Below are 15261 nucleotides of genomic sequence, written 5' to 3'. Positions count from 1 at the left end.
TTTTCTGCGTCACGCGTGACTAATCACATCATCTTAAATCTTATTGTATTATATGGCCCTAAATAATCCCAACTCTAGGCGCTTTTAGTGAATATTGTAGTAATTCATTTTCTTTGATTTTTGAGATATTAGTGAATGTAATCTTTATGTGTTAATATAAATCACCCCATGAAGAAATTGAGAAAATATGCCCGTTGGTGATAAAAAAAATTCAAAAATGGTCGAAAATGATTATTATTATTCTTTTCTTTTTACAGAGATGAGGTATAAACTCTCTTTTTTTCCCGGATGAAAACATCATTATTAGTTAATTAAAAGGAAAAAAATTCCTTTTTTTGGGTCAGATTATATATATATATATATATATATATATATATATATATCATGGATCTGAGTTAGAGTTCCAGAGAAAATTGAGAGATTTTTTACTTTGACTAATTTCATGATTTCATGTTTTAAAAATGTTTTTTATAAAAATTTAATTATTTTTTTTAATTTTTTAATATTATTTTGATGTATTGATATAAAAATTATTTTTTAATATATTTTTAAATGAAACAAAAAAGAACTTTAAAAAAAAAAACAATTATTATTATTCTCGCAACACTTTCTCCTATCATTTCCAAAGCCTAATGGCTATGAACTCAAACTTGTGCTTGTTTCTTATCTCATGCATAAACTTTTTTAAAAAATATATATTAGAAACTCCCATCGTGAAAGTATATGCTAAGAGAAAGACAGGCAACTTATATCTAAGGATCCAAGGAGCGCAGGGATGTGGTCAGGAGCGTGCGCCTGTTCTTGAGTGGTCAACTTGCACTTTATGGCAGGTCCACTCTTCGACAGCCTATTTGCGTGGAGGTTCTTGCAAGTTGTTTATAATTTTATAAACAATGACACGTCGAAGGTGTATATTTCAATCAATGAAAAGTTTTTATTCAATTGTGAGCAAATTTATGAACACAAAATTCGTACATAAAAGTCAAATTATTTTCATAATGAAAGTAAAAGAATATGCTTCTTTAATATGAAAAGTTTTTTTTTTTTTTTAACTGACAAACTATCTAGACACAAATGCACTAAAGCTTCTTTGTATATATATAGCATGGAGAAATTTTAATAAAAATTATTATAGTTTGAAAATCAAGTTTTAAATAATAATAAATAAATAAAAAAAGTTATTCCTTGATGATATTTATGTGACCATATGAAAATTAATTAATTAATTTGAACCACTTCTATAAAAAAAATTATGATATTTTATTCTCATTGAATAGTTAATGGGAAATTCAAAAAACAATATGTATATTAGGTTTTTATATAATTATTTATAAAATAATTGTTACCCTGATCATTAAAAACTTATAATATTATTTAAAACATATGGCATCATGGTATATATTTTAAAATACAATTGTAATTATTTCATTTGAAGATTATTTTATTTTAGCAGTATTATCCTCCATTGTTAATATTACTTGGAAAAACGACTTGAGTTAACATGTCAAACTAACAACCCTGGGTTATAAGATCAAATTATAAAAGTATAAAATCATAATAAATTATAAAATCTAAATTTCAATTAACTTTGCGTCGAAGGATGAGATTAAAAAAAAAAAAACATAAAAAAACAACCCAAGTCAATCCTCCAAACTCATAATCCGGGTCATGAGACCGAAATAACCTTATAGAAAAAAATAAAATAAACAACTTTATTTAACCCAATTTAACTTTTCAAATCCGCGATTTTAGTCATGAGACTAAGATAATCCTATAGAGAGCAAATCAAAAAAAATTATGAAATTCAATTCTCAATCAACCCTATTAAACTCAATGTTTAATGATCAAAAATAATATTAAGTGATGAAATTAAAAAGAAAAAAAGAGTCAATTAAAAAAAGAAAAAAACTGGGTCAATTGAATTAACTTTTCAAACTCGTGACCCGGGTTATGAGATAAGAACAATTCAATGAAAAGCTAATAACTCGAGGTCTTAAAATTAATATAATCTCTTAGAAAAAAAATAATTCAATTTAACTAAAGTTAAAATATCAAAACTCGCAATCATGATCATGAGAATAAGATATTCAGGTCAAAAAAAATATAAACCAAATAAAAAATAAATTTAATATTAAAAAATAATAATTAAAAAACAAATAGTGAATAGTACTTTAAAAAGGATTACTTAAAAACCTCTTCTCTAGCTAGGTGTTTTTTTTTTATTATTAATTGTTATTGCCCTCACTTGATTTGGAGAAGACGTCAAACATGTGTTTCTCGTGGAAATCTAGGAACACATGTTTTTTTTTTTTTAACAAAATCCAACCAAATTGGAGAGGATCATTGTCTCAATCTCTATAAACATATATTTATTTCAACGAAAAGGTATTTGATCATCAAGAATAGAACAGTTATTAATGAAAAGGTGTGGTATTTATTTAGAACATGTTCCGTAGCCTGATTTTCCATGTGTTTTGTCAAAAATTTAAATTTGTTTTTATTTAAATTTGTTTTGAAATTTTTAATTTGCTAATATCAAAATTAATTTTTAAAAAATAAAAAAAAATTATAATATATTTTTAAATAAAAAATAATTTAAAAAATAATTATTATCATATTCCCAAACATATATATAATTTTTTACACTTCACCCATTACGTGATTTGTTGACTTAATAATGTTTCAAATACCATCCTGACATCTATTGAATGCAGTAATTTTATTGTACATATTGATATTTAATTTATTGTTTGATATTGCATTTTAAATCAAAATAAGAAGAAATTTAAATTTTTTTTATTTAAAATTAATTTTATTTTATATTTTTGGATTATTTTGATATGTTGATATTACAAATAATTTTTTTAAAAAAATATTATTTTTATATATTTTTCAAGTGAAAAAACACTTTTAAAAACAGCCATTACAAACTTTCAAACATTTTTTAACCAACACATCTACTTAAACACTCAATTATACGAAATGAAAAAAGTCTGAACATCTATTTGAATAAAATAATGAGGCCAAATACTCAGTTGTAATAAATCAGATAAATTCAAGCACCCGAGATCACCATACCCTAGGACATTCGCCAGAAAATCTCAGGAAATAAATCAATTGTATACGCCTGGAGACACTCAGGGCCGAAATGGGCTGGCTGGCCTGACAAGGTCAAGTTGTAAGCCCAGATTTTTTATCACCCCCACAGGCCACAAGTCCTAGGCACCTTCAAGCTAGATGAAAGGTTCGGGGAGTTTTTTGCCTCGCCGACCGAAGAGTCATCACTACAAAAACAGTGAAGCTCTTTTGCCAGATAAATCGAAGAAGGCAATATTAATTATTTATGCCGTTTCCCTGTTGTACTCTTAAGCTTTACCGAACTTTGCCAGCTTAGCGTGTTTGGTTGTGTTTACCGGTTGTATTTATTGTTTTTTTAAAATATTTTTTATTTAGAAAAAAATAATAATATTTTTTTCATTTTTAAAAAATTATTTTTGAGATCAGTCACATCAAAAATAAAAAATATTAAAGTAAAATAAAAAAAAAAAAAATTTTCCTTTGAAAATTATATATTTATTCTGGAAACTACAGAGCGACAATTAGTTCACAATCCCTAAATTGACTAAGGGTACATGTAGAGACATCAAAACGACGGCGCTCCAATTGCAGCATACCATAATTTCGACTCTGTATCCGAAGTTTGGTCAGAGCTAACGTAAAGAAAAACGAACTAAATCATTCCATCCAACGATTATAATTCCAAAAATAAATCGCTGATTTCCGATATAACTAATCTAGTTTAACACTTGAAAGATGTAATCATTCACTATTTGGTATCATTTGTAGATGATGATACTGTGTTTTAAAAAAAAAAAAACAACTTTACCTGCTTAAAGTTGATAAATAATGGGGGTGTTTAAAATTATGGTAATTATTATTTTTTAAAGTATTTTTTTATTTGAAAATATATTAAAATTTTATTTTTTATTTTATAAAATTATTTTGATATCATTAAATTAAAATAATCTAAAAATTTAAATAATTTTAAATAAAAAAATCCAAACTTTTATAAAATATTATTTGAACCGCATTCTAAAATAACATTTAAATTAAAAAAATTATAGCCATTAAAATTTTAAATTCAAAATAAACAAAAATTATTAAACCTAATCTTACCTAATAAGTTAGCTGGTCTGGCCCACCAAGATTGCTCAGAATCGCTGATGATTCATTTTCAATCTTTTATATTCTTGTAATTATATGATTTGTTGCCCCGTAACTTATCCCAAGTGTTAAAAAAATGAATTCATTTTATATTACTTTATATTCTTATTCTTTCTTTCTTTCTTTTTTTTGATTAGCGTGAGGTGTCCGGGTCAGCTTACGCGTACCACAACTAGTCCCCACAACTCACTGAACACCATGCAAGCCCAGTAAGCAAGTAAAGCATCACGGGAGTGACAGACATACATATAGAGAGTCGAACTTGGGACGGCATTAGAGACAAGCCCCCACACACCGCTGGAGCACGACCCTTCAAGCGAATATTTATATTTTTATTCTTTTATTTATTTATTTATTTATTTACATGGATGTCCGGGCCAGCTTGCGTGCATCATACTAATCACACGGCTCACTGAATATCCTGCAAACCCCGTGAACATTGTAAGACACCGCGAAGGATGACAAGCGTGCACGGTGAAGTTTGAACTCCAGGATGCAGAGGAAGATAACAAGTCCCTTCAACTGCCGGCCCAAGACCTCAAGTGCTTTTATATTCTTATTCTTTTTTTTTTTTTTTACGTGGGTGTCCGCCAGCTTGCACGCACCATGACTAATCTCACGGCTCACTGAACATCCTGCAAACCCAGTGAATATGTAAGGCACTGCGGGGGTGACAGGCATGCACGATGAGGTTTGAACCCAGGATGCAGAGGAATGGAACAAGTCCCTTTAACTGTTAGGCCAAGACCTCAAGTGCTTTATATTCTTATTCTTTTTTTTTTTTTATTATTGGGTGTCCGGCCATCTTGCGCGCACCACAACTAATCCTCGGCCACTGAACATCCTGCAAACCCAGTGAGTAGATAAGACATGGTAAAGGTTCACCCGGGACGTTCGCAAGGATGAACTTGCAGTTTCCCACAACAGCTAAGCCCTCAAGTGTCTTGGTGAGGTTTGAACCCACCATGAGCAGGAAAGGAACAGAGTCTCTTCCCAAGCTCACCACTAGGCCACCACCTCAGTGCTTTATATTCTTATTCTTGTTATTATATGATGTGTTGTCGCATAACTGAAGCCAAGTGTTGGAAAAATGAATTCAACTTCAATTTAACAAGTCAACTCGCAAAATCTGATTAAAATTTGATTTAATTTTTAAATATTGACATTTGTTTTAAAAAAAACTTAAAATAATATTATATTTTTAAATCCAAATCAACGCACCTACCCCATCTTGCCGAGCCGGGGTCTAATTACACTGCTGCGGAGGCCTCCTGACCATATTTCTTGCACTTCAATTCGCTGTCGAGGAGTGGAGCGGCAGCCAGAGTTGGTTGTGGCCAAATTCCTTTATCTGAGAAAATGGGAATAAAATAGTGGTGGTGATTTCGAGTCCTGACTCTGACTTCCCAAGTTTTGGGTGTCGAATCAGCTACAAGAAAGTGTTTGTTTTTAAGGTAGTTAATGTGACTTGTGGTTCACAGAAGTAAGTTAAAAAAAAATATGGTTATATTTAGTTGTTAGAATTAGATATTTATTTGGTAAAATTTATTATTGAGATTTATGTAGTAAAAAATATATATAAAATATTTGATAATTGTGTGGTTGTGGTTACGATTGTTTTTTAAAATATTTTTTATTTAAAAATATATTAAAATAATGTATTTTTATTTTATTTTTTGTCTATTTATTTATTCTTGTTATATTTTTTAATTATATTATTTAAATTACTAATTGAAACGATAATTTTAATCTAGTTAATAATCTTTTTTTTTTTTCTTTAATATTCTTTTTATTTAAAAATTCTTTTGCCTGCATGCAACGAATCTAATTAGAGCTCGTTTAATAATATTACAGTTAGAGATTATTTTTTTAAAGTATTACTTATTTAGAAATACATTAAAATAAAAATTTTTAATTTTAAAATTTTATTTTTAATATCAACATATCAAAACGATATAAAAATATTAAAAAATATTAATTTGAAATAATAAAATAAAATAAAATAAAATATTTTTAAAAAAACACAAAACAAACATTGCTTTAATTTGAATTTTATTTTAGAACAAACATGTATTCTTCCAAAAACAAACTGTTAAAAAGAAAATGCCACTTACACTGTTTTTCTATGTTTACAGATTCGGATCCAGAAAGAGAAATCAGAATCCAAACGAGCTCGAAAAGCTGGGGTAGTCCCAGCAACCCTCGACAGTCCACCAAACAAAGCCAAAACAGGTTCCACGCGTCTTTGGCATCGTGCACACACGCTCCATTCAACATTGTGATCGTGTGAATTGTTTCATATAACATCTTGTGAACCTTGAAAAACATATACATTTGATGACATTAATTTTCTCGTTTTTTTCAAAAAAGTATTCCACTTTCTGTTTTTATAAATAATTTTATTAATTCTCACTTTGTTATATCGATTAGGTACTAGACTGTTTAATTTTTTTATGTATATTTGAGAACACGATGTATATTTTATAAAAATTTAATTTTAAAAAAAATTAATATTTTTTTGTATTTTGAATCGTTTTTATGCACTGATCTCAAAAATAATTTTTTAAAAAATAAAAAATATATAATTTTAATAAATTTCATGAAAAACACTTTGAAAAAACAACCACGACTATACTTCCAGAGAAGAAAATCAGGAGTTGAAATACTTCAAAGAAAAAAAAAGTAGGAATTTCTTGATTTATAAAAAAATCAAGGGTTAGGGTACTCTGATGAGAAAATTATACACTCAAATCATACTTTTCTCTACCTAACACTCAATTACATTTTATTAGAATGCATCTCAAAAAATAAGTTAGGTATGTATACTTTTCAATACAGACAGAAATGATTGAAGAATCACAACTGAAACTTTCTATATGCTAATGAACGCTAGAAATAGAAGCATGTTTTATATTTTAGATGGTTAAAAATGAGTTGAGGTAAATTATAGTTTAGAGTTTAATTTGTTATATATGTTTTGCTTGATTAATTTTTATATTGATTTTGCTCGATTATTAAATTGTTCAAACAAGAATAATGAATCATTGAAAATATAAAACAATAATAAAAATTAAAAAATTAAAATTCAGTTAAATAAGATAACGTCATAAATCATGATTTATAATTTTTTTACTTAATACTTCTCTTCAAATAGTATACACCTTTTAAAGGAGTTACAACTAATTAAATAAACACAAAAATCAACCTAAATAAATAAGAAAAACCTTAAAATAAAAAAAAAAGTGATAAAAATCCTGAATAAATTATAAAAAAATAAAATTATTAAGTGCATTATTTAATTTTCTTAACTAGATAGGAAAAATATTTTTTTTTCTTGAAAACTTATTGTATTAGTCTCTGGGTCGAAAAAAACTCATCTTAAAGTTTAATTTTTTTTTTTTTTTGGTTTTATGAGTGTCTAGTCAAAGCTATCTAACTTTTTTTATATTTTCATTTAGAGTATATAATAATTGTAGACATCAATTTTAGCCTTCCATCTTAGAATTTGTATGGGGAACAACAATTAGCAAATTATTCGCTTCCATTGTTTTTTAGAGTAATAAAATGTGAACCTCTAACTTGCTTTATTAATATATATTTTATCTACGTAATCCTTGAACATATTTATCTTTTTGATAATAGTAATCTTGCAATTATAATAATCAACATAATTAAAATAAATTTTTTTTGTTGAACACCTTTCATATTTTCTTTGCACTTGATATTTAAATTATTAGTGAGAATACCATTAATAATATCATTATTACTATTATTTTCACCATATACTATATAATTATCAACACAATTATCAAGAAAATAAATATTATAAATTGATGAAGAATACTAATTCACATCTATCTTAATATAGACAAGATTATCGAAATCTCCATGATACCCATCTCGATAAAAAAACTGTCTACTATAATCATGCCGGATATTTTTCTCTAAGTAGTTTGTGTCCTTGAGAGTTTCCTTTAATAAACCCATAAAGTAGCATAAACAATTATTAAATTTGAAAATAAAAAAGTAATAAAATATCATGAAAAATAAATTTATTTGGCATATTATTTAATTTTATAATTCAGTAGGAAAAAATAATAATAATAATAAAGGACAATATATATTTTTTCAAACTCCCATCAAGAACCTTTCTTAAAATAATAATAAAAAAAACTTTCTCTAGTTGTTTTCCATTCATATGTAATAACGCTTCCATACATATTTTAAAAGATTTTAAAATATTTCAATTGAGCTGGAAAAACTTCAATTTACATGAAATTAGATTAAGGAGACGGGGGAATTTACTAGCATGCTAGTATCGAGAGGTTCGTTCAGTTATTAAAGAGACTTTTTCTAACTTTTCAAGATTAAATTTTGAGATAAGTATTTTTTTTAAATCATTTCTCTTAATACTTCAACGGTAAGTTTTTTAAATTTTCTGGAAAAAAAATTCATTTTAATATGCAAATCGGTTGAATAACATTTTTAATTATCAAATAAAAAAACATTGAGGTATCGGTGTCATGGTATTAGGTCCTGTTTATTTTTAAGTTCCAAAAATATATTTTTTAAAAAATAAATTTTGTTTTTTATTTTAAATTAATATTTTTTTAATTTTTTTAAATTATTTTAACGTGCCAATATAAAAAATACTTTTAAAAATAATTATAACCACGCTTATAAACATGTTCTAATCATAATTGCGTGGATTTCAAATGTCATGTGTTAAAATGAATGTCAGGAAACTGTTTCTACATTTATTTTTTATTCAAAATGGATTAAACACAGTGCCCCCATCAAAATAAAATATTAACTTGCTGTCAGCAAACTACTTATGAATTTTATGAAATGGATTAAAACAAGTGTCCCAGCAGAATAAAATACTCACTCATTGGCTCTTCGAGAAAAAATAAAAATAAAAATCCAAAAGTCATATGCACAGCACACCCATGCCATAAAAAAATTACATTTTATAATTTATTTTGATGATTGTTAATTGAGAATGGCGTTACATCGTCGTTATACTTGAGAGGTGGATGGTATGACGGCAAGGTTGAAGGTTGGAAAAAAAACAGCGGGCATGGTTTCATAATTTATCATTTATGTATTATTTAACATTGTAGTTTAATTATATTTTTTAAAAAAATATTTTTAAATATTTTTATATAGTAGTATAAAAAGTAAATCTTGAAAAATAATAATAAAAATATTATTTTAATATATTTTTAATTAAAAATCACTTTAAAAAACAAAATTTTACAACCTTTCAAATCATGAACTTGTGTGTTTTGTATTATGGTAACTTTTGTGGTTGTGATTTGCAAAAAATTATTTGACAAAAAGAACTTTTAGTTAAGGTTGATTTGATATTTATATATGTTTGGTTAAAATTGTGGTTGAATAAAAAATAATTTAATATGTTTGGTTAAAAGAATGCTTTTCAAATTAAGGTTATAAAATTATATATATATATATATATATATATATATATATATATATAATTGTTATACATCATGAAATAAATAATACTTATATCAAATATTTTTTATTGTTCCATTAAACTATCTATAATTTCATCACATACAAAATCCATTTGATAAGGATTACAATTTCCTTAGTTTTTTAAGCGCGTAATAACATCAGGTAAAATATTATCAGGAATAAAATTAGGATTGCGATCAAATTCTGTAAATATTACATCATCAAACGATCTCCTTGTAATTTTTTTGAATAAAACATAATTAAAAATTAAAAATTAAAATTAAAATTATTTTTTTTTTTAACTAAGTTGGATCTAGTTCAATGTATTTAATTGTGAACTGAAACCTAATCCGGCTAGAATAATGGAGAGCAATTCCATTATTCACGTGAATAATGTAATCATTCTCCACTACTTTCTCCACTACTTTTTACAAACATGCTGATTTTAACAAAATTTAAATGAGTCCCACATGAATAATTAATTATGTTTTATCATTATTAAACATTTAATATTTATGATTTGTTTAAAATTTACCGTAGCCGCGTAAACAATCGGTAATCCTACTATCTTTTACTTTATTTTAATCCTAATATCTTTTACTTTATTTTATCCAGTTTCATATAAAAACGAGTTAACTGCCCTGCCTCTCTCACCCCTTGATTTTCTTATCTTAAACTATGAAAAATAAATAAATAGCATCGATTGACTATAACAATAACAATAAAGAAAGGAGAGTGGATCTCAAATGCTTGGCTGGGGAATTTGACAGCGAACCGGAGTCTGAACCCTCGAATTGCCCTTAAAAAGACTGTCCTCTCTTAAGTCTCACCAACCATTACCGACACCTACCCCACCGAAGTAGTCATAATTCAAATCTCCAGCGCCGAGCTATCGACAAAACTACATAGGAAACATCAAAGAAAGAAACAAAGTCAAGTTTTTAGTACTCCTCGACGCATCTTCACTCCCTAGAAAGGCAAGCATCGGTCAGCACCAAGCTGATCAATCTCCGCTCATTTCACTACTTTAAATTTAGAAATGGCAATCGCCGCCTGCTTCTTCACCGCCTCTATACCTAACAATACAAACCCCAAGCTCATCAATCTCCGTTCATTTAACCCCTCCTCCTCTCTCCATCTCCATCTCCGCCTCCCCCTTCCACCCCTCTCCTCCCCCCTCCGCCACCAGCACAACAATCACCGCCTCCCTCTCTTCATCCCATGCTCTTCTGGTGGAGATGGCGGCATCAACCACCACCCCCCTCCCTCAGGGGGTGGCGGGGGAGATAACAGTGACGACAACAGCCATAACGGCGATGGTGATAGTGCGGAGGATAAGAATAGGGGGGAGGCGATGGTGGTGTTGGCGGAGGCGAAGCGGTCTTTGGAGAGTTTTCCGAAGGATTTAGCGGCGGCGATCCAGGCCGGGAAGATACCAGGGTCAGTGGTTTCGAGGTTTCTGGAGCTTGAAGAGTCACGGTTTTTCGGGTGGTTGATGCAGTTTGATGGGTTTAGGGAGAGGTTGTTGGCTGATGATCTGTTTTTTGCTAAAGTTGGGATGGAATGTTTTGTTGGTATGTTCACTAAGGTAGGTACAGAGTATTACCATTTTCAGTAATTTGTTTTTTACACCATTGGAAACGACAATGCATTTAATCATCTGAATATGATGTAAACGGGTATTTGCTTGGGACGGTCAATTGGATAGGTTTTGCTTGAAAAAGTTTAAAATTCGATACTTTGATTCCTATTTCATGTGCGTCTGCTTTCGACAATGCGTATCGACAATTTGAATATAATGCAAAATGGTACATTTCTGAACTTCTTCATGATGGTTTCATCTTTTTGTTAAAGCATGCTTGTCTGTCTATATATGTATGAAGAGAATAGTATTGAAAGATACTTTTTTTTTTCCTGTTGGTTTATTTCTATGATGAGAGATTGATCGACTTAATAGAGGGAATACAGATGGGGTTTAGAGTTTTCTCAACACCAGTGTTTCACTTAGGTGTTTGAGTTGTTTGATAATGTGAGGTTGGAGCATACCAAAATTCATAAGAAGTATACGATGGTGCTTATAGGGATATAGCACTGTAAATTGGTTGGCACGAAGAAAAAAGGTGTCATGTAGTTATTGATTTTCTTGATGGTAAGTCAATTTTCTAGTGGTACGAAGATAATCTTTGCACAAGGGATTGTTATGCAATGGTAATGAAGCTTGTTTATGCCATTACCAACTATTTGACTGATCCAAGCCCGATCCTTCAAGTTTAGAAGCACCTCCATACCCTGAAAGAAGTGAGCTCTTCCCTCATAATGACTAGCAAAAAGTGAACTGGAAATTTTTTATCTGCTCCACTTGTAATGATATTGAGCTTTTATGTGCCGTTTCTGCTTTTATGTTTTCCTTCTTCCTCTTCCATCCCTTCCAGTTCGCTGCATTTGTTTATAGTTTGTACTGACATTAGATTTCTTTACCTTGTAGTGACTTATTTTTTAAAAATTTTTTTAGACTGCTGCAGAGTATGAGCGTCGGAGAGAGAATTTTTTCAACGAGCTGGAAGTTGTTTTTGCTGATGTGGTAGGACTATTGTCATTTTTTCAAAGAAGTCAATACTTTGGAGGATTTCCTGTGCATTTCATTTTGAAAACGTGTTATCTCCATACCTCAGTTGGAATTCATTTTTTTCTTAGGTGATGGCCATAATTGCAGATTTCATGCTTGTTTATCTTCCTGCTCCCACGGTGTCTCTCCGACCACCACTAGCAGGAAATGCTGGATCTTTTGCAAAGTTCTTACACAACTGCCCTGATAATGCATTCCAGGTTTCTGATTTATCAATAAACTTATGCATTATCCAGTAAGTTATATGAAGATGTTTTGAGAATAGAAAATTTAAGATAGTCACCTGTTCCTTGAATCCTCATTACAGGTTGCTCTTGCTGGAACTTCCTATTCACTTTTACAGAGATTAGGGGCTATAGCGGTAATCTTTTTTTTGCCGTATGGCTCATTGTTAATTAATAATCTTAATTCCCGTGCCAAGAGCAGCAGTCATTTTGTCAATTTGTTATTGCAGCGCAATGGAGCAAAGCTTTTTGCTGTTGGCACCGCCTCATCACTAGTAAGTTCTTACTAACAGGAAGTTATATATCACTTTTTAGATTTTTTTTGTGCTATGAAATGAATTTGAAGTTGACAGGATGCTATCCTTCAAGATTTGTCTCACCCATCTTACATGGCCTATTATTTCATGCCATTCTGTATCAACTACTGTATGTATTTTTCTACAGGAGAGTCTCTTATCCTCCTTGCGGTCTTCTCTATTGAAAAATTATTATTTTACGCTCCAGTGCCTTCTCTGGTGTCTTTCTAATTTTCCATGGAGCACCATGACTAAACCAAAAAATAAATTTTCTTTTCTGACATTTCATAATGGAAACTGGAACTGCATTATGGAGAAAATAGTGAAAAATTAGCCTGTCTCTCCATACAGTGTTCCTTTGGTTTGTTTTTTTGGCATGGAGAATCTATTTGCTGCTTTAACCTTTTTTTTATTTTTATTATTATTATTATAAGCTTGTTGTTGGAATTGTTAATCTTTAATGGTCTCAAAGCTTGCATGGCTTGCAGTTCGTTTCAATACTGTATGCACTTTTGGTTATCACTATTAGCTAGGAGTAGCCTTCCGTGCATGTGTTCTTGCATTATAATAAGTTTTTCTAGTTAGATGATAAAAAAGAATAAAATGTAGTCACCTTTTATTTTATTGAAAAAATCTCTATCATTCTCAGTTCGCCTCTTTCTTTTTTCTTGCAAAGTGCCTATCCTTGGTCATTAAAATGCTAATGGAAGAAAGATTCATGATTTTGAGGATGCATAACTTTGATGCAATTGTTCCTTTTAGGTTGGTACTGCTGTGACAAATGCCTTGATCAATGCACGGAAAGCTGTGGATAAGTCTGCTACTGGTGAAGTTGAAAATGTGCCTGTACTATCTACCAGTGTTGCTTATGGTGTGTACATGGCAGTTTCTAGCAACCTCAGGTACATTGAACTTCTGGACATGGTTTTGCTCTATTTTCTAAGCTCTATTGTCTTATTTATGTACTTTCTAGGATGCTGTAATTGTTCCTGTTTAATTCGTGCACTATTCATTTAAAACATTAGGCCTGGACTGCATGGGGCGAGAGATTTATTTCATTATTGGAACTAAATAAGTTTCCTGTTGAACAGAACATGAAAAAATTGATCTCTAGCATAATATTCCATGTTAGAGCTTGTTTTGTACAGCCTTTGGTTCCAGATCTATTATTGGATTAATTGGCAAATTAACAATGAAGCAATGCTGATATACTTTTCCATGATGAGTGTTGTAGAAAATTTTGAACTGGGGTCATTTTGTCCATTTAAAAGCTTTTGAGGGATAAAAACTGTATCTGTTATCATAATTTTGATGTGGTGTTTGAAATGTTTCTAGTGAGGTGCTATATATATATATATGTATATATAAAAGTGCTATTGATATTGAGGGTTTGTGGGAGCTAGAATGGTTTTACTGACAGAGTAGTTCTGCTGAACAGGTATCAAATACTGGCTGGTGTTATCGAACAGCGCATTTTGGAACCTATGCTACATCAGCACAAGATCATGCTCAGTGCACTTAGTTTTGCTGTTCGAACAGGCAACACATTCCTGGGTTCATTATTGTAAGATTGCACTCATTCCCTTCTGGAAATCTTATTGCTTGATAATTTCTGTACCCGTGGCATCTCATGTTCATCACTTTGCTTCAACAGGTGGGTGGACTATGCTCGCATGATAGGAATCCAAAAGGCTCAGGAGGAGCATAAGGAGTTGACTGATTAGTTCTAGAAATGTGGGTTTGCTACGTTGAACTTGCTTGAAGTAGGTGATCAATTGGAAAATTGAGGTATTTGGGTGCTGAACTGCCAAGATGTCCTGAAAATATATACATCAGAATGAGTCGATAGTGCGCTGACGTTTTTATAGTTGGTCTCAGTTTCCCTCTATGATACTGAAATCTATTTTTTTCCTCTCGTTTTTGTTGTCCGGATTTGGACACAATCTGTTGGAAGTGCCAAATGAGTGCAAGAAGAATAGACATTTTTTGTTTTTCTGTCGAGAAACATTCGGTCGCCACCTTGACTCGGCATAATTTAGCTCCAATTCTTAATCTACACTTTGTTATTATTTTTTTATTGTTTTAATGTGCTAATATTAAAATTAAAAATTAAAAATAAAAAAATATTATTTTAATTTATTTTTAAAAAATAATATTTACTACAATCTCAAACAAGTAATTAATTCTATAAAGTTATCTAAACAGGGATTAACGGGGAACTGAACAGTGTAATAACATTTAACACATTGGATCCAATAATACTAGAAAGTCATTTGTATTCAAAAGTTTAATCTTATTGTTTCAGATCTTAGAAATGAAAAAGACCAAAAGACCATATCCCATGCATAGACAGATATGTGGGATAACATGACACTAAGAAGTGTGTTTTAGTACAAGTAAACATTGTTTA

General features: G+C 29.9%; 1 protein-coding gene across 1 annotated transcript; it reads left to right on the top strand.

Annotated features, from left to right (window-relative positions):
* The first annotated feature begins 10527 nt into the window (after window positions 1–10527).
* Window positions 10528–14928, top strand: LOC118035147 (protein RETICULATA-RELATED 4, chloroplastic). Its single transcript, XM_035040656.2, has 8 exons — window positions 10528–11293; window positions 12218–12286; window positions 12400–12531; window positions 12639–12692; window positions 12786–12830; window positions 13614–13753; window positions 14290–14415; window positions 14506–14928. The coding sequence occupies exons 1-8, from the start codon at window positions 10745–10747 to the stop codon at window positions 14573–14575; spliced, it is 1185 nt and encodes a 394-aa protein (XP_034896547.1). The 5' UTR covers window positions 10528–10744; the 3' UTR covers window positions 14576–14928.
* The last annotated feature ends 333 nt before the right edge of the window (window positions 14929–15261 follow it).

Source organism: Populus alba, chromosome 9 (genome assembly GCF_005239225.2).
Source record: "Populus alba chromosome 9, ASM523922v2, whole genome shotgun sequence".
Lineage (NCBI taxonomy): Eukaryota > Viridiplantae > Streptophyta > Magnoliopsida > Malpighiales > Salicaceae > Populus > Populus alba.
The sequence above is the reverse complement of the archived record's forward strand: the minus strand, read 5'-3'. Positions and strand labels throughout refer to the sequence as shown.